Source organism: Hordeum vulgare, chromosome 6H, assembly GCF_904849725.1.
Source record: "Hordeum vulgare subsp. vulgare chromosome 6H, MorexV3_pseudomolecules_assembly, whole genome shotgun sequence".
Classification (NCBI taxonomy): Eukaryota; Viridiplantae; Streptophyta; class Magnoliopsida; order Poales; family Poaceae; genus Hordeum; species Hordeum vulgare.
This window is the reverse complement of record NC_058523.1, coordinates 489,357,420-489,380,357: the sequence shown is the minus strand read 5'-3', so window position 1 is coordinate 489,380,357 and position 22,938 is coordinate 489,357,420. Positions and strand designations below refer to the sequence as shown.

At 45.1% G+C, this 22,938-nt stretch overlaps 1 protein-coding gene across 1 annotated transcript; it reads left to right on the top strand.

The window, feature by feature from the left end:
* Nucleotides 1-5,506: 5,506 nt before the first annotated feature.
* LOC123403750 (benzaldehyde dehydrogenase, mitochondrial-like) lies at nt 5,507-8,989 on the top strand. The gene is made up of 8 exons (XM_045097664.1): nt 5,507-5,614; nt 6,554-6,700; nt 6,796-6,938; nt 7,029-7,502; nt 7,591-7,764; nt 7,856-7,993; nt 8,105-8,304; nt 8,402-8,989. The coding sequence occupies exons 1-8, from the start codon at nt 5,533-5,535 to the stop codon at nt 8,673-8,675; spliced, it is 1,632 nt and encodes a 543-aa protein (XP_044953599.1). The 5' UTR covers nt 5,507-5,532; the 3' UTR covers nt 8,676-8,989.
* The last annotated feature ends 13,949 nt before the right edge of the window (nt 8,990-22,938 follow it).

The following is a 22,938-nucleotide window of genomic DNA, read 5'->3' as shown; positions in this document are numbered from 1 at the left end:
GAGGGGGAGTAAAAACTTTACTATTCTCTTTGGGAACCACCTATAATCTATCTAGCATGGAAGATATTGAGATCTCTTAATTGTTATGTTGAAAATGAAAGCATACCACCCAAATTTTTGATTCATCCTTGGTTTAAAAGCTCGAGCTCTGGCACCTCTCTAAATCAATGCTTCCCTGTGCGAAGGGCCTATTTATTTTACTTTACTATTGAGCCATCCTCTTCTTATAAAAGGGCACTAGTTAGAGAGCACCTCCATCATTTGTATGCTTTGTTATTAATTGATATTGAGTATGAGTATGACTGGATCTCTTTTACCATGAATTACAATGTCTAGTCAGTCCTACTTCTTCGGAGGTGCTCTGCATTTATGTTTTGCGGTCTCACAAAGGGCTAGCGAGCTACCAGTTTATCATATTGTATTATGATTGTTTTAATAAAATTATTGTCATCCGAGACTTATTATTATTGCTCACTAGTTGATTATGCCATTGATATAAGTAAATATGAGACCTAAATGTTATTGTGAATGTGGTTAGTCTATAATCTTAGCTGAAGATGTGAACATCAGTTAGACATATTTACGACAACAAGATCAAACAGAGTTTGTAAAAGTTTTTCTTTATCATTTTCAGTTTATCAACTGAATTGCTTGAGGACAAGCAAAGGTTTAAGCTTGGGGGAGTTGATATGTCTCCAACGTATCTACTTTCCAAACTCTTTTGCCCTTGTTTTGGACTCTAATTTGCATGATTTGAATGGAACTAACCCGGACTGACGGTGTTTTCAGCAGAATTGCCTTGGTGTTATTTTTGTGCAGAAATAAAAGTTCTCGAATTGACCTGAAAGTTTACGGAGAATATTTTTGGAATTAATAAAAAATATTTGTGAAAGAATCAACCGGAGAGGGGCCACCACGTGACCACAAGCCTACACAGCGCGCCCCTAGCTTGTGGGGCCCCTCTGGCTCCTCCGACCTCGTTTCCACTTCTATATATTCCTATCCGGGGAGAAAAAATTGGGAGAGAAGAGTTCATCGTGTTTTACGATACGGAGCCGCCGCCACCTCCTGTTCTTCCTCGGGAGGGCAAATCTGGAGTCTGATTTGGGCTCCGGAGAGGGGAAATCGACGCCATCGTCATCACCAATCATCCTTCATCACCAATTTCATTATGCTCTCCGCCGTTCATGAGTAATTCCATCGTAGACTTGCTGGATCGTGATGGGTTGGATGAAATCTATCATGTAATCGAGTTAGTTTTGTTAGGGTTTGATCCCTAGTATCCACTATGTTATGAGATTGATGTTGCTGTGACTTTGCTATGCCTAATGCTTGTCACTAGGGCCCGAGTGCCATGATTTCATTTGAACCTATTATGTTTTCATGAATATATATGTGTTCTTGATCCTATATTGCAAGTTATAGACACCTATTACGAGTTATGATCAGCATCCCCCCGGGGTGACAATAACTGGGATTCTTTCTGGTGATTACCGTAGTTTGAGGAGTTCATGTATTCACTAAGTGCTCATGCTTTGGTCTGGTTCTCTATTAAAAGGATGCCTTAATATCCCTTAGTTTCCATTAGACCATGGGAGGGTAGGACAAAAGATGTCACAGAAGTTCTTTTTCATAAGCATGTATGACTATATATGGAATACATGTCTACATTTCATTGATGAATTGGCGCTAGTTGTGTACCACCCTATGTTATGACTGTTGCATGATGAATGCCATCCGACATAATTATGCATCACTGATCCATTGCCTACGAGCTTTCCACATATTGATTTTTGCTAAGTTACATTCCGTCGCTATTGTTACAATCACTACAAAACTGCTACTGTCACATTTGCCACCGTTACCATTACTTCCATACTACTTTGCTACTAAATACTTTGTTGCAGATATTAAGTCTTTCAGGTGTGGTTGAATTGACAACTCAGCTGCTAATACTCGAGAATATTCTTTGGCTCCCCTTGAGTCGAATCAATAAATTTGGGTTGAATACTCTACCCTCGAAAACCGTTGCGATCCCCTATACTTGTGGGTTATCAGTGACCCCCTCCGTGATCGTGTTCCTTTCCGAAACGGGCTCTAGATTGGATTTCGTGGCACTGGAACTTGCGGCCAGTGAAAAAAAATCGTCGACTCCTCTAGGGTTTTCTGAATATTGGGGTATTCACAGAGCTCAAAGGCGGTGGAGGAGCCGCCCGTGGGACCCACTAGACACCAGGCCACGCTAGGGGCCTCTGGCACGCCCTGATGTCTAGTTCCTCCTGGGCCTCGTGTGCTTCTCAATCTTTGTCCCAAGTTTTCTTTTGGTCCAAAAAAAGTCTCCATAAAGTTTCGTGGCAATTGGACCTCATCTAATATGGGTTGTTTACGAAGGAAAAAACAGAAACTAAGAGTAGGCACTATGTCAATAGGTTAGTACCAAAAATGATATAAAGTTGCTATAAAATGATCATAAAACATCGAAGAATGATAATATATAGGCATCTTATTAGTCCGAGTTGGTGTCAAAAATTATAGATACGTTGGAGACGTGTCAAGGGGCGTAGGGGCAAGGATATATATAGGCATCTTATTAGTACGAATTGATGTCTAAAATCGGGATTGAAGAGAGACCTTTAGTCTCGGTTGGAGATACCAACCAGGAGTAAAGCAGTTGCGCCAAGAGCGAGGCCCTTTAGTCCCGGTTGGTGTCTGGAACCGGGACTAAAGGTCCTAGTCCAATCGGGATGGATGCGTGCAGAGGCCCGACTAGCGTCCTAGCCGCTCGAACCGGGATTGATGCTCACATTATTCCCGGTTCATAACAAGACCGAGAATAATGCTCTGATCTAGCCAGAACCAAAGCCCTGATTTCTTCTAGTGTAGTATGGTGATATTGTTATGGTGCCCTGGTGTGCACTGCTTGGCATCGGGGATCGACTTGGGATGTATTTATCATGGATATCAATGGCGACACAACACGACTGTGCTTGGCACGACTCGGTCGGGTAGAAGACCGTGTCGGACGACAAGGGCATCATCCCACGTCCTCTCCAAGCAACACATACAAACATGTGAGATATGTGCCTCAAACTAATTGAGAGTTGTGAGCCTATCGGCACCTCTCGTCCGGATCCAACTACCTAGGATGCTAGACCGGCGGTGGACGTGCTGGCTCAATGTCGAGGCATGGCAGAAGATGTTGTTGGGTAGAGAAAGAGGATGGTCATGTCGTGGCGAGGAGACGAGGGGGCGGGCGACGACGACGTGGAAGGGGGGAAGAGGGAGGCATGTGCTTAGCCATGACGTGGAGGGAGGGTTCTTGGGAGAGATGGTAGCAATGATGCATGGCGGGACATGAGATCTAACGACACCCGTTGGCTGGCGGGGGCAGTGGGAGGCGGTTGTGCAGTGAGTGAGTTAGAGGAATGACTGTTTTTTCCTTCAAGAATAGGAGAAAGGAGCAGCTGCTACACAATGACAGAAATGCCACATAGCTTAGCAAGTCTTCTTTAGAAAAAGTATCATTCAAGTGATCTATTTTTATGGGCTATCATTTCTAGCTCGTTAAAATCGGGATGCGACTCACATTGTACCATACAAATTAAGCTAAAGACAACATTTCTCACATTCTATTGAAATATTTTAAACTCATCAAATATATCTAAGTTTGCAACAAATAATTAGTTAGATCATTGCTCTCTATGTACACAACTTTCTACTATGTCTTTTATCATCTTACAACATCAAAAGTGAAGTGGATTTCATATACTTTTTAATTGTTATGGGCTATCATTAATATACATGCAAAATTTGACATGCACTCTGTCTATATATGCAACTCACAATTTTTTTATGACCCGTGGCAAAGCACGGGCACCCTACTAATATAGCTGGTGTCCGTGTCGAAAAGTGCGTGAAGAGGCCGAGCTCCATTGAACTCTTTACATTTTTTCTAGCGACAATATATTTTCACACCACAAAAAAATCTGAAAAAAATATAAATGCACACACTTATTTGTCGTATACGTGTATAAAATTTCATGAACATATACATTCATATGTATTGTAAAAAAGACAAATACACATATGAAAATGGGCTTTTCCTTTATTGTATTTGGACCAAATATTTCTCTTTTTTGTGTAGCATGCAACTTAGTAGATGAAATTTTATACATACTTGAAGAATATGCATATGTATTTGTAGAAAAGTTTGACATTTTTTGAAACTTTTAAATATATTTTGATTTGTTTTTACAAAACGGGCTTCATGTAGCCCGGCCTCTGCAACGTCACACTCTGTCCGTGTCTCGTTTTTTGTTCTCACCTCCTCCCTGTTTGCTGCGCCAGCAACCGCAATCAGTCACACGAAGCCCGTAGTCCAAGCGTAGGAACACTTGTGCACTTGCTTCTTAGAGCATCTCCAACGGTAGCCCAAAAAATCTGCGCCCAACAATTTTTTTAGCGCGTTACTGTAGCACTTTTAAAGCGCTGGGACCGAAACATCTCCAACAGACGCGCGCTAGTGCGGCGCCCCATCCAGCCCGATCCAGCAACCCCACATCCAGCAGCTCAGAGTTTGCTGCGCGTGCAAGCCGGCGCACCAAATATGCTGCGCGCGATAGCGTTTTTAAACGCGTGTCCAAAATTTTTTAGCGCGCGCACTGTTTTGCAGCGTCTGTTGGAGCTGTCAAGCGCAGAAAAAAACGAATCTTTCAACGCGCGGAGCAGTCTTTGGATGATTGGAGATGCTCTTAAACAGGCCCACAAGAAATGCAACCGTCAAAGGAGATCACCATTACCCTTCCACTGGCCACTTCCACTAGCCTCAGAGTGCAAGGCCAAGGAGGATATATACGAATATGTCTATGCTTAACCGGTTATGCGCCTAACCCCAATCCATGCTGTTGCTGCTTTATGGGGATGCGTGTTTTTTGCATGTGCTTCTCTCTCTTCCTGTGCACTCTGACGCAAGCATGCTTATTTTATCTACCCTGCCTCCTCTAAATCCATCACTTTTCATTTTCTTGGAACAATTTAGATGGCTCATATGTTTAAGACCAAAATTCCATTTTTGAAACTTTTTACATATTTGAACTACTCACGCCGAGCTCTTTAGAACAAAATCAATCTTGGATACATTTGAAACACATTTATTTTTGAAACAGTAAAGAACTTTTTGAATATTAGGTGTATACTTTGTTAGAAATATGAAAGAACTTTCTCAGAGTTTTTTTCTGAAACCAAAGAACTTTGTTAATATGGTGTTCGAACTTTGTCATAAGAATTAGAAGAACTTTATATACACAGTCGTGATGAATGCAGCAACTCCTGACAAAGAATATAAAATACTGTACCATGGGTTGCATGGCTGTCAGAATGATGGGCCATATGTATTGGACATCATGTATGATGAGCGGCAGGGATTCGCGTTGCGGCGCGCAAAGCGTTAGGAAAAATCCACGTCCGGATATATACACCTCCATTGCCGACCACTTCCCGTGCAGTAGATCACTTGCTGTGACAGGGTTAGCCATGGCCGCAAGGAGGGCCGCTTCGTCCTTCCTCTCACGCCGCCTCCTCGCACGGCGTCCTGCCGGTTCTCTTCTCGGAGCAGGTGACCACCTCCTCTTGCTTGGATCTTGGACTGTTGCACCGCTTGCTTTAGGTCTTGATTTCTGTTTCTCCCTTGGTGCTTGATCTTCACTCTCCATGATACTGAAGCAACAACTAGACATGCTTCAACGATGACGTGGGTGGTGTTCTGTGTTAGAGTGGTCAGGACGTTCGATCATCAGTGGCTAATCGTCAAGAGCACTGCATTGGCGGATGCGTTAGGATTTTGTTTTTGTTTTCTGTTTGGTGCCTCATCTATCATCTGCGGGAATCGACTGGTTCATCGTTGAGCGAAGATGATTGGGGTCACTGTACATTTTGGCTCAGTGAAGTTCCTTGGCGTTCTCTATTTGTCTTTCCCATATCATGACCCATATTTCTGTTTCGTTTTGTGTGGTACTTGTGATATGACCAGTGATGTCACCAATGACACCAAAGTTCGCTGGAGCTTTCCTCCCAAAGTGGTGCTGATTGCTGAAGATGAGGTTTCCCAGTCCAATCCTTATCGAAAAACTAGCATGAGCCAAAAGTAGTTAGGCTGCGCGCAGTACGTTTTTCCCGTTATGTTTGTTTCCAACTCGGGTGCCATGCTGTGATGCCTCTCCCCTGCGAAGATCACACCCCCATCGTGCGCCAACAGACAAGCAAGTTCCTCGGTGATGCGTACCCATGCACGGTGTTGCTTATGTTGAAGTGTACTCATGTGTGACAGTTAAAATAAAATGATTCACCTATGCGTATGTTAACTTTCTAGAACACCTGAATAATTCCTAGAGTACATAGTAAAAAAGATTCACTAGTAGGAGCATTTACACGTGTTAATTTTCTGAATAGGAGTACTTGAGTAACTTTATGATGGAGCACCCTGCTTTTGCAATTTTCAACTTGTGATACACTCGTATACGCAGCTGCATTGAACATGCTGTGTGCCTGCATACAGACAATGCACGGCGCTTTTTGCCCGGAGCCGTTTACAGGTTCAGCACCGCAGCGGCCGCCACCGCCGACGAGGAGCCGATCAAACCCCCCGTGGAGGTGAAGTACACGCAGCTCCTCATCAACGGCAACTTCGTCGATGCAGCATCTGGTACGTACGTACACTACTCGGACCGAATGAACTGCACCGAACCACCATGCCTCCCCGGCCGTAGCGCACCAAAATGTGCACCGTTTTTCCTCTAGGGCGGACGTTCCCGACGGTGGACCCCCGCACCGGCGAGGTCATTGCCCGCGTGGCCGAGGGCGACGCCGAGGACATCAACCGCGCCGTCGCCGCCGCCCGCAGGGCCTTCGACGAGGGCCCCTGGCCGAGGATGACCGCCTACGTACGTTGCTGTTCACGCCTGGTGCGTACCTTGAAAACAGAGGCAGGATAGCTCATCATGTCTTGGAATGGTACGCGTGTGGGCATGCAGGAGCGGTGCCGGGTGCTGCTGCGGTTCGCGGACCTGATTGAGCAGCACAACGACGAGATCGCGGCGCTGGAGTCGTGGGACGGCGGGAAGCCGCTGGAGCAGTCGGCGGGCGCGGAGGTGCCCATGGCGGCGCGGTGCATGCGGTACTACGCCGGGTGGGCGGACAAGATCCACGGCATGGTGGTGCCGGCCGACGGCCCGCACCACGTCCAGGTGCTGCGCGAGCCCATCGGCGTGGCTGGCCAGATCATCCCCTGGAACTTCCCACTGCTCATGTTCGCCTGGAAGGTCGGCCCTGCGCTCGCCTGCGGGAACGCCGTCGTGCTCAAGACCGCCGAGCAGACGCCGCTCTCCGCGCTCTACGTCGCCAGCCTCCTCCACGAGGCCGGGCTCCCGGAGGGCGTCCTCAACGTCGTCCCCGGCTTCGGCCCCACGGCCGGCGCCGCGCTGTGCAGCCACATGGGCGTCGACAAGGTGATCACGTAACCTGCGCTTGGAACGGCTCGACGACCATCTTGGTGATTGAGTAAAGAGCTAACACCAATGTTCATTGTGCTCATAGCTTGCGTTCACCGGATCGACTGGCACTGGCAAGATTATTCTCGAGTTGGCGGCGAGGAGCAACCTCAAGCCGGTGACGCTGGAGCTCGGCGGCAAGTCTCCGTTCATCGTCATGGACGACGCCGATGTCGACCAGGCCGTCGAGCTGGCGCACCGCGCAATCTTCTTCAACCAGGTCTTATGTCCATCTCAAGTACTAACAGAGCATATATATACATCAGAACTCTGAGATGTCTGTCCTAATTCGTGGTCTGCACGCGTGACAGGGGCAATGCTGCTGCGCTGGGTCTCGCACGTTCGTGCACGAGAGCGTGTACGACGAGTTCGTGGAGAAGTCCAAGGCTCGCGCCCAGCGGCGTGTCGTCGGCGACCCCTTCAAGAAAGGTGTCGAGCAGGGACCTCAGGTAGGTTAGGTTACGTACACACCCATATGACACTCTTCATTTCATTTCAGCCGGTCACGTCGTCGATCCTAACTCGTAGAGCTGCTGGAATCGTCCGTGTCTTTACATCAGATCGATGGCCAGCAGTTCAAGAAGATCCTGGGCTACGTCAAGTCGGGCGTCGACAGCGGCGCCACCCTCGTGACCGGCGGCGACAGGCTAGGCAGCAGGGGCTTCTACGTCCAGCCGACTGTCTTCGCCGATGTCGAGGATGAAATGAAGATCGCCAAGGAGGAGATATTCGGGCCGATCCAGTCCATCCTCAAGTTCAGGTACAGTGGCCAGAACTTCGTGGCCACGAGACAGCGTTATCCATGTGACCACTGACCAGCAGTGACTGACGGTGCAAGCTGGGGTTTTGGTGTGCAGGGACGTGGGGGAGGTGGTGAGGAGGGCGAACGCGACGCAGTACGGGCTGGCGGCGGGTGTGTTCACGGGGAGCCTGGACACGGCGAACGCGGTGGCGCGGGCGCTGAGGGTGGGGACGGTGTGGGTGAACTGCTACGACGTGTTCGACGCGGCCATCCCCTTCGGCGGGTACAAGATGAGCGGCGTGGGGCGGGAGAAGGGACCCTACAGCCTCGGCAACTACCTCCAGACCAAGGCCGTCGTCGCGCCCCTCAGGGACCCCGCCTGGTTGTAGCGGCGGGGCATATCGTCGTCCTCCAACGATACCGATAGGAGGCGGAAAGGGCACCGACAACAACGCCGGCGAACTCTTAAGCCTGCCTTTGAATAAACGGCGTCGTCAGTTTCTGGCTTACTAGTTCCAAATTGTGTTTGGCGCTGCCAGTTTGGACCGGAATTCTGGCTGGAGCGGCCCCCGTACTGATCTTATCTTGGATGGCATTGCTTCGAATCTTACATTCTTAAAAGTGATCTCTATTTTCTAAACGTGTAAAGTATCCATGCCAACGTTTCACTAAGCAATGCATTTAACTCTTTTCTTCGACTAAATCATGCAAAAGCTGTCACACAAACCAGTCATGCACTTAACTTATACATTGCAATCATTTTTCATTACTCTATGCATGTAACATTGTCACATCTATATTCATGTTAGTCATCATTCATATTTTTTAAAATTATACTAAGCTTGAGACAATTATTTTGGGACGAAGGAAGTACATTCTTAAGAAATTAATCCCAATTCTTTCGACATGTAAAGTCTTTATCTCAGTGTCTCATTAAATGGCTAAACAATGCATTTAAGTATTCTCTCACTAAGTCATGCAAATTTTGCCACATAAATAAGTCATGCATTTAACTTATAAATTACAATTATTTTTGCATTAGCCTATGCATGTAACGCTGTCGCATTATATATTCTCATTTTTCACATTTTTGTTCAAAATAACATTTTTAAAATTTAAATCAAAAGTATTTAATTCTATTTTATTCATGCATTAGACGTTTCACATTTTTTTTAAAATTTTCAAGCTTGTATTTTTTTTCATTACATCTTGACATGCATTCATGTCAACTCAGCTATCATGCCATATCAGCAAGCATGCACTAAACTACTGAATTTCCAAGCTCTATCGCGATGCCTTGTGCCATCACTTATGTTTTCACTTGTTTATTTCTTTGCTTTAATTTATTAGCCGTGAGTCCATTATCTCCTCCATGCAAAAAAAAAGGAGCTGAACCGGTTGGCTATTCAGGGGGTGTTTGTTTCCAGGGACTTTTTGCTGTAGGGACTAAAAAAAGTCTTAAAAAGACTCATGTGAAACAAACAGGAGGGACTTTTAGGGACTAAAAGGGGTATTTTGGACTATTTGGAGAAGTCCCTATGGGAGGGTCTTTTTGGGACTTTTTTGGCACTTTTTCCAACAATGCCCCTACTTTTAGCATGTCATTTAATAACTACTACTACATTACTAAGGGTAACATGGTCTTTTTACATGTCATTTAATGACCTCTAGTCCCTATTTAGTCCCTGGAAACAAACGGGTAGAGACTAGGGACTTTTAAGTTGATACTAAAAAAAGTCCCGGGACTTCTGAAACAAACAGGGCCTCACATCCCCACTATCTCACTGAAAGTTAATTTCTCCACGAAACAAGTCTACGGGTAAGAGCTGAATGCATGACTTCATTCCTTCATAACATGTCCTTCTCACATGAGTTCTTCTAATATACTCCCTCCGTCCGGAAATACTTGTCCTACAAAAATAAAATGGATGTATCTATAACTAAAATAAGTCTAGATACATCCATTTTTATAGCCACATTCTATGCTGCTGCGATGGTGGCGGTGGCCACAACTAGGCGATAGGTATAAGATTACGTCCCCTAGCGTAGCTAGGGTTTCCAACTCCTTACGGCGAATCCCCGCCGTAAGTCCACCCCGTGCCGGCGGCCGGCGAGAACCTGCAGCTACCCTCGCATCCCATCGCCTACCACCTCGCCCCTCCCGTCCCTCGCATCCCATCGCCTCCCACCTCGCACCTTCCGTTCCGCCTCCCCCTCGCCATAGCAGAGTTCCCCCGCGTCTTCCGATCTACATGCGATAACGATGGCTACTTCACCTTCCGTTGGTGTTTTTGGCAATTCCCAAGGGAAAGATGACGACCTTGGTGATTTCTTCGGGAAACTTGACCTCCACGAAGATGAGTTCGATGATGTCGTCGTGGAGGAGGAAGCTCCTGAACTTCTGGAGGAAATCCGCTGGATTGCCCTCGCTAGGGTTCATACCCCCAAGCTGTTCAGCCAAACCGCGTTCTACAAGGATATGCGAGCAGCTTGGAACTGCTCGCAGCAGGTCCGGTTCCGTCCCATCGGACCAAATCTCTTCGTGGTGCAGGTGTATTGTTTGGGCGACTGGGATCGCATCATGCAACAAGGGCCTTGGCTCTTCAGCAACATGGCTGTTATGATTGCACCGTACGATGGATTTACGCGGGCAGAGAACGTTCCAATGTTCAACATGCCCATATGGCTGCAAATTCACAAATTGCTAGATGGCTATTGCCGGCATGATCTGATTGTCAAACTACTGCGATCGGCTGGAGAGGTTCTGGAAACTCGGATCAATGGGAATTCACGAGGTGACTACGTGCGAGTAAGAATCAACCATGACATCAGGAAGCCATTAACTAAATTTGTGAGCATTGTCAAGGACAAGATGCGCCACATATTTGCTGTCCGATACGAGAAACTTGCAAGATTCTGAAGTGCATGTGGAGTAATAGGTCACGAGCATAAGGAATGTGGTGATGGGGTTTTTGTAGAGAAGGATCTAAAATTTGGTGCCTACCTGTATGCGGATCAACCTGCCCGTGCCCGTTCAGAGAGGGTATATACACATGAAAGCAAAATCTCTCCAACTTCTGTTGTGGCAACACAAGCAGCTACGCCCCCTGGGACAGTTCATGTACAACAAAATCCTAGCCCTCTTCCGATGGACCAACTCACCGATATGGACCTGGATAAACTCTCTCGGAAGAGGTTGATGAATTCTAAGGCTGTTACCATGCAAGTTGTTGTTGAGGATATTGCCGTAAGGGATGGGATCATGTTATTGACCGATAAACCCTCGGACGCCCCTGATGAAAGTAGTGTTGCTGGGTGTAGTAAACGAGCAAAGGTGGGTACTGACTCAAACTTGGCGGGCTCCAAATAGGAGTGTCGCCCGTCCCAATGAGTCACTTGTTCTGGAACTATCGGGGGGTGGGGAACCGCCGGACAGTTCGCGAAGTTAGGGCTCTTGTAAAAGCCCATTCCCCGCGCTTGGTCTTTCTTGCGGAGACGCGACAGCCAAGTGCAAAGGTTGAGACTCTGAGATGGAAACTAGGACTAAAAGGTTTCTGCGGTGTCGATTCTGATGGCCGTGGCGGAGGTCTTGCGCTATTATGGGATGAATCACTAACAGTCACAGTACTTGAGTCATGCAGCAGGTTTATAGATGTCGTGGTGCTAGATCAAGGAGTGGGAACAACGTGGCAATCTACCTTTGTGTATGGTGAGCCCAGGGTTGAAAACCGTCAGCGTATGTGGGATCATCTGGTGAGACAGAATAACACATCGGCCTTGCCATGGGTACTATGCGGTGACTTTAACGAGGCTATGTGGCAACACGAACACTTCTCCAACACTAGCAGGGCTGAGAACCAGATGATGGCATTTAGGGATGCTCTTCAACTTTGTGAAGTGGTGGATCTAGGCTTTATGGGCGCGCCCTATACATTCGACAATGGCCAACTGGGACAAGGTAATGTCCGTGTCCGTCTAGACCGGGCATGTGCCTGTGATGACTGGTGGGAACTCTTCCCTTATGCTAGGGTGCAGCACCTTGTCTCCCCTAGATCAGATCATTGCCTTATAGTGATGATCCTAGATTCAACTGAGGATCGACAGCGCAAGGGTACCCCCAAAGTATGAGATTATGTGGGAGCGTGACCACAAACTCCCGGAGCTTATTTCACAAACATGGGCCAAGGTACGGTCTGGTGGAGACCTGGGCAATGTGTCCACTTCTCTAAGCTCGGTCATGAGTGCCTTACGCCGATGGAGCAAAGCAAACTTTGGGCAGGTGAAAAAACAGATCGAGGCACTACGTAAAGAGCTTGAGAACTTGCAACTAGCTAATGCTGACCGTCTCTTACTACGTATGAAAATGCAAAAACTTGATGAACTCCTGTATAGAGAAGAGATGATGTGGTTGCAACGGAGCAGAATATCATGGTTTAAAGAAGGGGATCGTAACACAAAATACTTTCACCGTCAAGCTGTCTGGAGGGCAAGGAGAAACAATACCCGTAGACTACAAAAGGAGGATGGTTCCTGGTGTCATTCTCCTACAGAGATGGAACGTATGGCTGCGTCTTACTTCAAGGAATTATACACTAAGGACCCCACCCTCAATCCGAACCCCGTTCTGGATACCCTTGGTCAGAAAGTCTCCCCTGAAACAAATGATCGGTTGTTAGCCCCGTTTACAGATCAGGAAATTTCAGATGCTCTCTTCCAGATTGGCCCCTTAAAAGCACCCGGTCCGGACGGCTTTCCGGCAAGGTTTTTCCAAAGGAATTGGGGATGTCTAAAAGAGGATATAGTGGCTGCAGTGCATTGGTTTTTTTAGACTGGACAAATGCCCTTGGGTGTCAATGATACTAGTATTGTTCTTATTCCAAAAGTCCAACACCCGGCCACCTTGAAAGATCTACGGCCTATATCCCTCTGCAACGTAATCTACAAGGTGGTCTCTAAATGTCTGGTGAACAGGTTGAGGCCGTGCTTGACGGATTTGATCTCTGAAAACCAAAGTGCTTTCATCCCAGGGAGATTGATTTCAGACAACTCCCTTATTGCATTCGAATGCATTCACCACATCCAAACTAATACTGGGAATTTAGAGTTCTGTGCCTACAAACTTGATCTATCCAAAGCATATGACAGAGTGGACTAGGATTATTTGGAAGGAGCTCTATTGAGATGGGGTTTTGCCGCACGTTGGGTCTCTCTTATTATGGTTTGTGTCCGATCAGTCAAGTTCTCTGTCAAGTTTAATGGACGATTGCTGCAACAATTCATTCCCACACGCGGTATTCGTCAAGGTGATCCCCTATCTCCCTTCTTGTTCCTTTTTGTGGCGGATTCATTATCTTCATTACTGCATAAGGTTGTACAACAAGATGGGCTGGAGGCGCTCCAAATCTTCCGAAGAGCACCGGCTGTGTCACATCTCCTTTTTGCGGATGATTCATTGCTTTTCTTCCGAGCAAATCTCGAGAATGCAACAATGGTCAAGGGTGTCTTGAACACTTATGCCTCAGCGACGGGTCAACTTATTAACCCTTCAAAGTGTTCCATCCTTTTTCATGACAACTGTGCTCCTCAAGTGGCTGATGAGGTAAAGCTTGTCCTCCAAATCACACAACAAGCATTTGAGCCAAAGTATCTCGGCCTCCCTGTGCCGGAAGGTCACATGCATAAGGGATGTTTTGAATCTTTACAAGCTAGGGTAAGCAAAAGTCTAATTGAATGGAGTGAACGTTATTCCTCATACTCGGGCAAGGAAGTGCTTATTAAAGCAGTGGCGCAAGCTATTCCAGTATATGTCATGAGCATCTTTAAACTCCCGGTGGCAGTGTGCGATGAACTATCAAGAATAATGCTATAGTTCTGGTGGGGTGTTGAGAATGGAAAAAGGAAAATGGCCTGGGTAGCTTGGGATCGACTTTCTCTTCCAAAATCCCGTGGTGGTCTGGGTTTTAGAGATATGCAGGCCTACAATCAAGCTCTCCTTGCAAAGCAAGCATGGCGGCTCATCACCACTCCCGATTCCTTATGTGCTCGGCTTTTTAAAGCAAAATACTACCCCAATGGTAACCTAGTGGACACCGTCTTCCCTGCTAACTCTTCGGCAGTATGGAAAGGTATAGAACACGGACTCGCCCTTGTCAAAAAAGGTATGTTATGGAGGGTAGGAAACAGTGAACATATTCGGGTTTGGAGAGACCCTTGGATTCCACGAGGGCCACCTTTCACGCCTATTCTTCCGAAAAGAACATGTCGGCTCACAAAGGTTAAGGACTTCCTCGATGTTCGTGGGAATTGGAAGACTGAACTGCTGCAACAATTTTTCTGTCAAGTAGATGTGGCATCCATCACAAAGATCCGTACTTCGGTGCACCAATTGGATGATTTTATTGCTTGGCCATGGGACAAATCTGGAAATTTTACGGTAAAATCTGCTTACCACCTAGCTATGACCACATGTTGGAACCAGCTGAGTCCTGGTGCAACCTCCTCTGCTCCTACGGGTGACCGCTCTATGTGGAAGCTAATTTGGAAAATCGCAGCTCCCCCAAAGTTGCGACACTTCACGTGGCAGGTGATCTCTGGTTCCCTTCCTTCTTCGGCAGAGATGCACAGGCGCCATATGACTACCCAATCTACATGCCTCTTATGTGACCGCGATGTGGAATCATCATTTCATGCTCTCCTGGTTTGCCCGCATGCGGCTACCCTCTGGGACGCAATGCAGACAGTGTGGCCTTTACCTCCGCGTACGGACATCAAATGCACTGGCAAGGAGTGGCTGTTCCACTTCCTACTGGAGGTCCCGGAGTCTATTCTTAGCAGGATCACCATGGTCTTATGGAGGATATGGTACTTTAGGAATGAAGTTTTTCATGGCAAAACGGTACCCCCTCTTGATATATCCTGTTCTTTCCTGGCTAGCTACTATAACTCCTATAAGAACATATCATTGAGTGTGGAAGATACGGTGAAAGGGAAAACCCCAGTGATGGAACTTCTCCCTCCAACACCTGCACCCGTAAGAGTGGTGAAGAAGTGGCCGGTTCCAGATTCTAACATGGTGGCCTTATCTACTGATGGTTCCTTCAACCTCGAGGATGGAACAGCTGGTTCAGGGATGATCCTTAGAAATTGTCAAGGGGGTGTCATCTTTGCATCCTACCGGAAACTGTTCCAATGCAATGACGCGTTAGAGTCGGAGCTTGAAGCAATAAAAGAAGGGCTACAACTGGCTTTTACTCATGCCTCATCACCGGTGGTGCTGCAATCTGATTCGGCGATGGCTCTAAACATGATAGCTAGTGCTGGCACTACAACAAGAACCCCCTTTCAGCAACGCATTGATGTGTTGTTGTATGTCCATATAAGTGTTGCTAAGGCCTACACCAACGGATTAATATGTGTTGCCGTAGGTGGCGTTGGAAGGACCTACAACAACGTATATAAATGCGTTGGTAAACGGCATGAAAAAACGTTGCAGGCTGGCAACGTATATAACTAGATTCTAACAACACTTTGTATGTGTTGCTCGCTGCATTGTACAATAGGATTTCCAAATGGACACAACAGATCATTGCAACATATAGAGGTGTTGCTAAAGTTTATGAACTGCGATTCCATATATTGTTACCAGAATGATATGGTTAGTGCTGACAATACATGGAGCCACAATATAACAAACATAAAGGTCTCATATATTAATTTGACTTTGTTGCTTTACAAAGAACATGATCCAAAGGATGCAATGAGATACTAAAATAATAGCTAAGTCTGGACGTTTCAATCAACGCCTCAACCATTCTAAAACATAATGTTTGAAATATCCACACTAGAGATGACATCCTAAAACACTACGTAAGACCATCGAATAGGAGCCCCATTCTCCACCTTGCAATCAACATCTGGGCCATGCATTATCAATTTATCTTGGCAATCTACAATAATAAAGAAATGATATCAACAAGTTATTGTAGAGAAAACAAGGCTAAGAGTGGTAAAATTAAAGAAGGAAGAACATACAAAGGTTGAAGGCCATGCAATAATTAATCCTGCTGCATGACCAATAATGTTGACCTTTTTTAGAGGTCGTATCAACGGATCTGATTTTGCCAATGTATCATCAATTCGCACTGCCCAGAATTTATTACCAAGACGAACACCCTCAACTTTGTATTCTGGGTCAGTGCTTTGGAGTGTACCAAGAGCAACATTCTTGTTTGGATTTCCCAAGCTCTTCAAAAATACTATAGTGCCAATCTGTTCGTAAACGAGAAAACCATTTGTACTATAAGCAATTTGAAACATGCACATAATCATGTGTAACATAAACTTAATACCCATACATCTATCGAGTTGGCACCCATGCAATTTGTTGTACTGCATTGTTGTTTGTGTAGATATTTTATGGAACATCAGTATGCAATATACTTAAAGCCTAAGAACTGAAAGGGAGAATAATAAGATTTAGAAGATGTATGTCATACATTGGCATTCTTTGTTGCGTTACCTCCTCTTGACATTTTACTAATGCTCTGGCCACCATGCTAATGGCAAGATGCAAAATAATCAGAATAACTTAAGAAGGAAAAACTGAATATATATGTACACATGATGAATCACAATTAAATATTCATATATGTTGTCTACATCTATATATGTACACATGATGAATCACAATTAAATATTCATATATGTTGTCTACATCATTATGCAAAAGAAAGACTGAAATAACAATGTTATATATGTCAGACATCATTTCTAGCATGCGTACGCACTGGAAATGTGCAAAAAAAAAATCTTGATGCATGAGAGCAGAGATGCATTGTGAAAATAAGCTTTAGAAGATTAGAAGATATGCAGTGCAGTAACCTTATTTGCACTAGAGTTTTCCTTCTCTTGTTGCACATTTTCACCATGGATAGACGTATCTTTGTTCTGTGACAGAAGATATATCATAAGATTTGGAAGAATTGTAATAAACATTCCTACCAGAACGTTTCAATAGGCCGAGCTCCCAGAACGTTTCAATAGGCCGAGCTCCCAGAACGTTTGGAAAGAGACGGTACTCAAATATGTCCAGGAAGCACTGCAGGCCCTTGAAGGCCTGAATACCCACTCGAGATAGTGGCAGATTTTCCCATACCATGACAATGGTTTTGCCTTACTCATTCAGACGCAACTCGAAACGGGAAACCAAACTTGAAACTATTTCGAAGGCATGGTACTAATCATACAAAGCCCATGTGTATCCATGGCATGAATTTTTTATTAACCTATATGTGTATTTCCAGGCTACCCTGTGGAACAACGTGGTTTACGAACTTAGGATCTCAGATGTATGCGAAGCTGCATTCTGCCTGTCTCCCTAGCAGCATGCAGAAACTATGGCTTCGATATTACCGTGTTTCATGGTTCACTATGCTAAGCTCAAGAATGAACCGGTGGTCCTCCTGTTGCGGTTAAAATCCTGGTAATCGTCGTGTAAGATGTAGCTTGTATGGTAAATTTCTAAATCCCTCAAAAGAGCAGATTGTGTTCCACCGGGTGAGTGATGAGACACCTGATAATCATAATCATGTAGCCAGCAGCCGTGCAAGTACATCGCCTGCATGTGCATGAACCGAATCACCCGGCTACCAAGCAAGCAGAGACTTGGGTGATCCGTCGTCATGTTTTCTACGGCTACTTCTCCTATGCACGGTCAGTGCATCTTGATGCTACTTCCAAATGATCATGTGTCCCGAGTTGTTATCCTGTTCTAAATGACGTGCCTCTCGCAATCCTAACGCCCTATAACTATTGTGTGCCACGGCTCATCTCCACATAAAAGTGTCTTGAGCCATAGAACAGATACACGTCCTGACTGAGCCGCCCACTAAATTTCAAACGTCCACCACGCAGCGCTCTAGGGATCGCACCGTACACCATATCATACCGTATTTCCCGTTCTCGAGTCAGTTCTAGCGCCCACGCCATAACAGTTCATCGGGATGCCCAGTTCCATGCCCAAAATTCAAATCAAATATAATGAAACAAAACACCCCGAGGAATGTTGTTGGTATGGACGGTACCCGTGGATTCGACTTGCAGTGGAGTGTGATAGATTGGTGGAGGGGGAGTAAAAACTTTACTATTCTCTTTGGGAACCACCTATAATCTATCTAGCATGGAAGATATTGAGATCTCTTAATTGTTATGTTGAAAATGAAAGCATACCACCCAAATTTTTTATTCATCCTTGGTTTAAAAGCTCGAGCTCTGGCACCTCTCTAAATCAATGCTTCCCTGTGCGAAGGGCCTATCTATTTTACTTTACTATTGAGCCATCCTCTTCTTATAAAAGGGCACTAGTTAGAGAGCACCTCCATCATTTGTATGCTTTGTTATTAATTGATATTGAGTATGAGTATGACTGGATCTCTTTTACCATGAATTACAATGTCTAGTCAGTCCTACTTCTTCGGAGGTGCTCTGCATTTATGTTTTGCGGTCTCACAAAGGGCTAGCGAGCTACCAGTTTATCATATTGTATTATGATTGTTTTAATAAAATTATTGTCATCCGAGACTTATTATTATTGCTCACTAGTTGATTATGCCATTGATATAAGTAAATATGAGACCTAAATGTTATTGTGAATGTGGTTAGTCTATAATCTTAGCTGAAGATGTGAACATCAGTTAGACATATTTACGACAACAAGATCAAACAGAGTTTGTAAAAGTTTTTCTTTATCATTTTCAGTTTATCAACTGAATTGCTTGAGGACAAGCAAAGGTTTAAGCTTGGGGGAGTTGATATGTCTCCAACGTATCTACTTTCCAAACTCTTTTGCCCTTGTTTTGGACTCTAATTTGCATGATTTGAATGGAACTAACCCGGACTGACGGTGTTTTCAGCAGAATTGCCTTGGTGTTATTTTTGTGCAGAAATAAAAGTTCTCGAATTGACCTGAAAGTTTACGGAGAATATTTTTGGAATTAATAAAAAATATTTGTGAAAGAATCAACCGGAGAGGGGCCACCACGTGACCACAAGCCTACACAGCGCGCCCCTAGCTTGTGGGGCCCCTCTGGCTCCTCCGACCTCGTTTCCACTTCTATATATTCCTATCCGGGGAGAAAAAATTGGGAGAGAAGAGTTCATCGTGTTTTACGATACGGAGCCGCCGCCACCTCCTGTTCTTCCTCGGGAGGGCAAATCTGGAGTCTGATTTGGGCTCCGGAGAGGGGAAATCGACGCCATCGTCATCACCAATCATCCTTCATCACCAATTTCATTATGCTCTCCGCCGTTCATGAGTAATTCCATCGTAGACTTGCTGGATCGTGATGGGTTGGATGAAATCTATCATGTAATCGAGTTAGTTTTGTTAGGGTTTGATCCCTAGTATCCACTATGTTATGAGATTGATGTTGCTGTGACTTTGCTATGCCTAATGCTTGTCACTAGGGCCCGAGTGCCATGATTTCATTTGAACCTATTATGTTTTCATGAATATATATGTGTTCTTGATCCTATATTGCAAGTTATAGACACCTATTACGAGTTATGATCAGCATCCCCCCGGGGTGACAATAACTGGGATTCTTTCTGGTGATTACCGTAGTTTGAGGAGTTCATGTATTCACTAAGTGCTCATGCTTTGGTCTGGTTCTCTATTAAAAGGATGCCTTAATATCCCTTAGTTTCCATTAGACCATGGGAGGGTAGGACAAAAGATGTCACAGAAGTTCTTTTTCATAAGCATGTATGACTATATATGGAATACATGTCTACATTTCATTGATGAATTGGCGCTAGTTGTGTACCACCCTATGTTATGACTGTTGCATGATGAATGCCATCCGACATAATTATGCATCACTGATCCATTGCCTACGAGCTTTCCACATATTGATTTTTGCTAAGTTACATTCCGTCGCTATTGTTACAATCACTACAAAACTGCTACTGTCACATTTGCCACCGTTACCATTACTTCCATACTACTTTGCTACTAAATACTTTGTTGCAGATATTAAGTCTTTCAGGTGTGGTTGAATTGACAACTCAGCTGCTAATACTCGAGAATATTCTTTGGCTCCCCTTGAGTCGAATCAATAAATTTGGGTTGAATACTCTACCCTCGAAAACCGTTGCGATCCCCTATACTTGTGGGTTATCAGTGACCCCCTCCGTGATCGTGTTCCTTTCCGAAACGGGCTCTAGATTGGATTTCGTGGCACTGGAACTTGCGGCCAGTGAAAAAAAATCGTCGACTCCTCTAGGGTTTTCTGAATATTGGGGTATTCACAGAGCTCAAAGGCGGTGGAGGAGCCGCCCGTGGGACCCACTAGACACCAGGCCACGCTAGGGGCCTCTGGCACGCCCTGATGTCTAGTTCCTCCTGGGCCTCGTGTGCTTCTCAATCTTTGTCCCAAGTTTTCTTTTGGTCCAAAAAAAGTCTCCATAAAGTTTCGTGGCAATTGGACCTCATCTAATATGGGTTGTTTACGAAGGAAAAAACAGAAACTAAGAGTAGGCACTATGTCAATAGGTTAGTACCAAAAATGATATAAAGTTGCTATAAAATGATCATAAAACATCGAAGAATGATAATATATAGGCATCTTATTAGTCCGAGTTGGTGTCAAAAATTATAGATACGTTGGAGACGTGTCAAGGGGCGTAGGGGCAAGGATATATATAGGCATCTTATTAGTACGAATTGATGTCTAAAATCGGGATTGAAGAGAGACCTTTAGTCTCGGTTGGAGATACCAACCAGGAGTAAAGCAGTTGCGCCAAGAGCGAGGCCCTTTAGTCCCGGTTGGTGTCTGGAACCGGGACTAAAGGTCCTAGTCCAATCGGGATGGATGCGTGCAGAGGCCCGACTAGCGTCCTAGCCGCTCGAACCGGGATTGATGCTCACATTATTCCCGGTTCATAACAAGACCGAGAATAATGCTCTGATCTAGCCAGAACCAAAGCCCTGATTTCTTCTAGTGTAGTATGGATATTGTTATGGTGCCCTGGTGTGCACTGCTTGGCATCGGGGATCGACTTGGGATGTATTTATCATGGATATCAATGGCGACACAACACGACTGTGCTTGGCACGACTCGGTCGGGTAGAAGACCGTGTCGGACGACAAGGGCATCATCCCACGTCCTCTCCAAGAAACACATACAAACATGTGAGATATGTGCCTCAAACTAATTGAGAGTTGTGAGCCTATCGACACCTCTCGTCCGGATCCAACTACCTAGGATGCTAGACCGGCGGTGGACGTGCTGGCTCAATGTCGAGGCATGACAAAAGATGTTGTTGGGTAGAGAAAGAGGATGGTCATGTCGTGGCGAGGAGACGAGGGGGCGGGCGACGACGACGTGGAAGGGGGGAAGAGGGAGGCATGTGCTTAGCCATGACGTGGAGGGAGGGTTCTTGGGAGAGATGGTAGCAATGATGCATGGCGGGACATGAGATCTAACGACACCCGTTGGCTGGCGGGGGCAGTGGGAGGCGGTTGTGCAGTGAGTGAGTGAGAGGAATGACTGTTTTTTCCTTCAAGAATAGGAGAAAGGAGCAGCTGCTACACAATGACAGAAATGCCACATAGCTTAGCAAGTCTTCTTTAGAAAAAGTATCATTCAAGTGATCTATTTTTATGGGCTATCATTTCTAGCTCGTTAAAATCGGGATGCGACTCACATTGTACCATACAAATTAAGCTAAAGACAACATTTCTCACATTCTATTGAAATATTTTAAACTCATCAAATATATCTAAGTTTGCAACAAATAATTAGTTAGATCATTGCTCTCTATGTACACAACTTTCTACTATGTCTTTTATCATCTTACAACATCAAAAGTGAAGTGGATTTCAAATACTTTTTAATTGTTATGGGCTATCATTAATATACATGCAAAATTTGACATGCACTCTGTCTATATATGCAACTCACAATTTTTTTATGACCCGTGGCAAAGCACGGGCACCCTACTAATATAGCTGGTGTCCGTGTCGAAAAGTGCGTGAAGAGGTCGAGCTCCATTGAACTCTTTACATTTTTTCTAGCGACAATATATTTTCACACCACAAAAAAATCTGAAAAATATATAAATGCAGACACTTATTTGTCGTATACGTGTATAAAATTTCATGAACATATACATTCATATGTATTGTAAAAAAGACAAATACACATATGAAAATGGGCTTTTCCTTTATTGTATTTGGACCAAATATTTCTCTTTTTTGTGTAGCATGCAACTTAGTACATGAAATTTTATACATACTTGAAGAATATGCATATGTATTTGTAGAAAAGTTTGACATTTTTTGAAACTTTTAAATATATTTTGATTTGTTTTTACAAAACGGGCTTCATGTAGCCCGGCCTATGCAACGTCACACTCTGTCCGTGTCTCGTTTTTTGTTCTCACCTCCTCCCTGTTTGCTGCGCCAGCAACCGCAATCAGTCACACGAAGCCCGTAGTCCAAGCGTAGGAACACTTGTGCACTTGCTTCTTAGAGCATCTCCAACGGTAGCCCAAAAATCTGCGCCCAACAATTTTTTTAGCGCGTTACTGTAGCACTTTTAAAGCGCGGGGACCGAAGCATCTCCAACAGACGCGTGCTAGTGCGGCGCCCC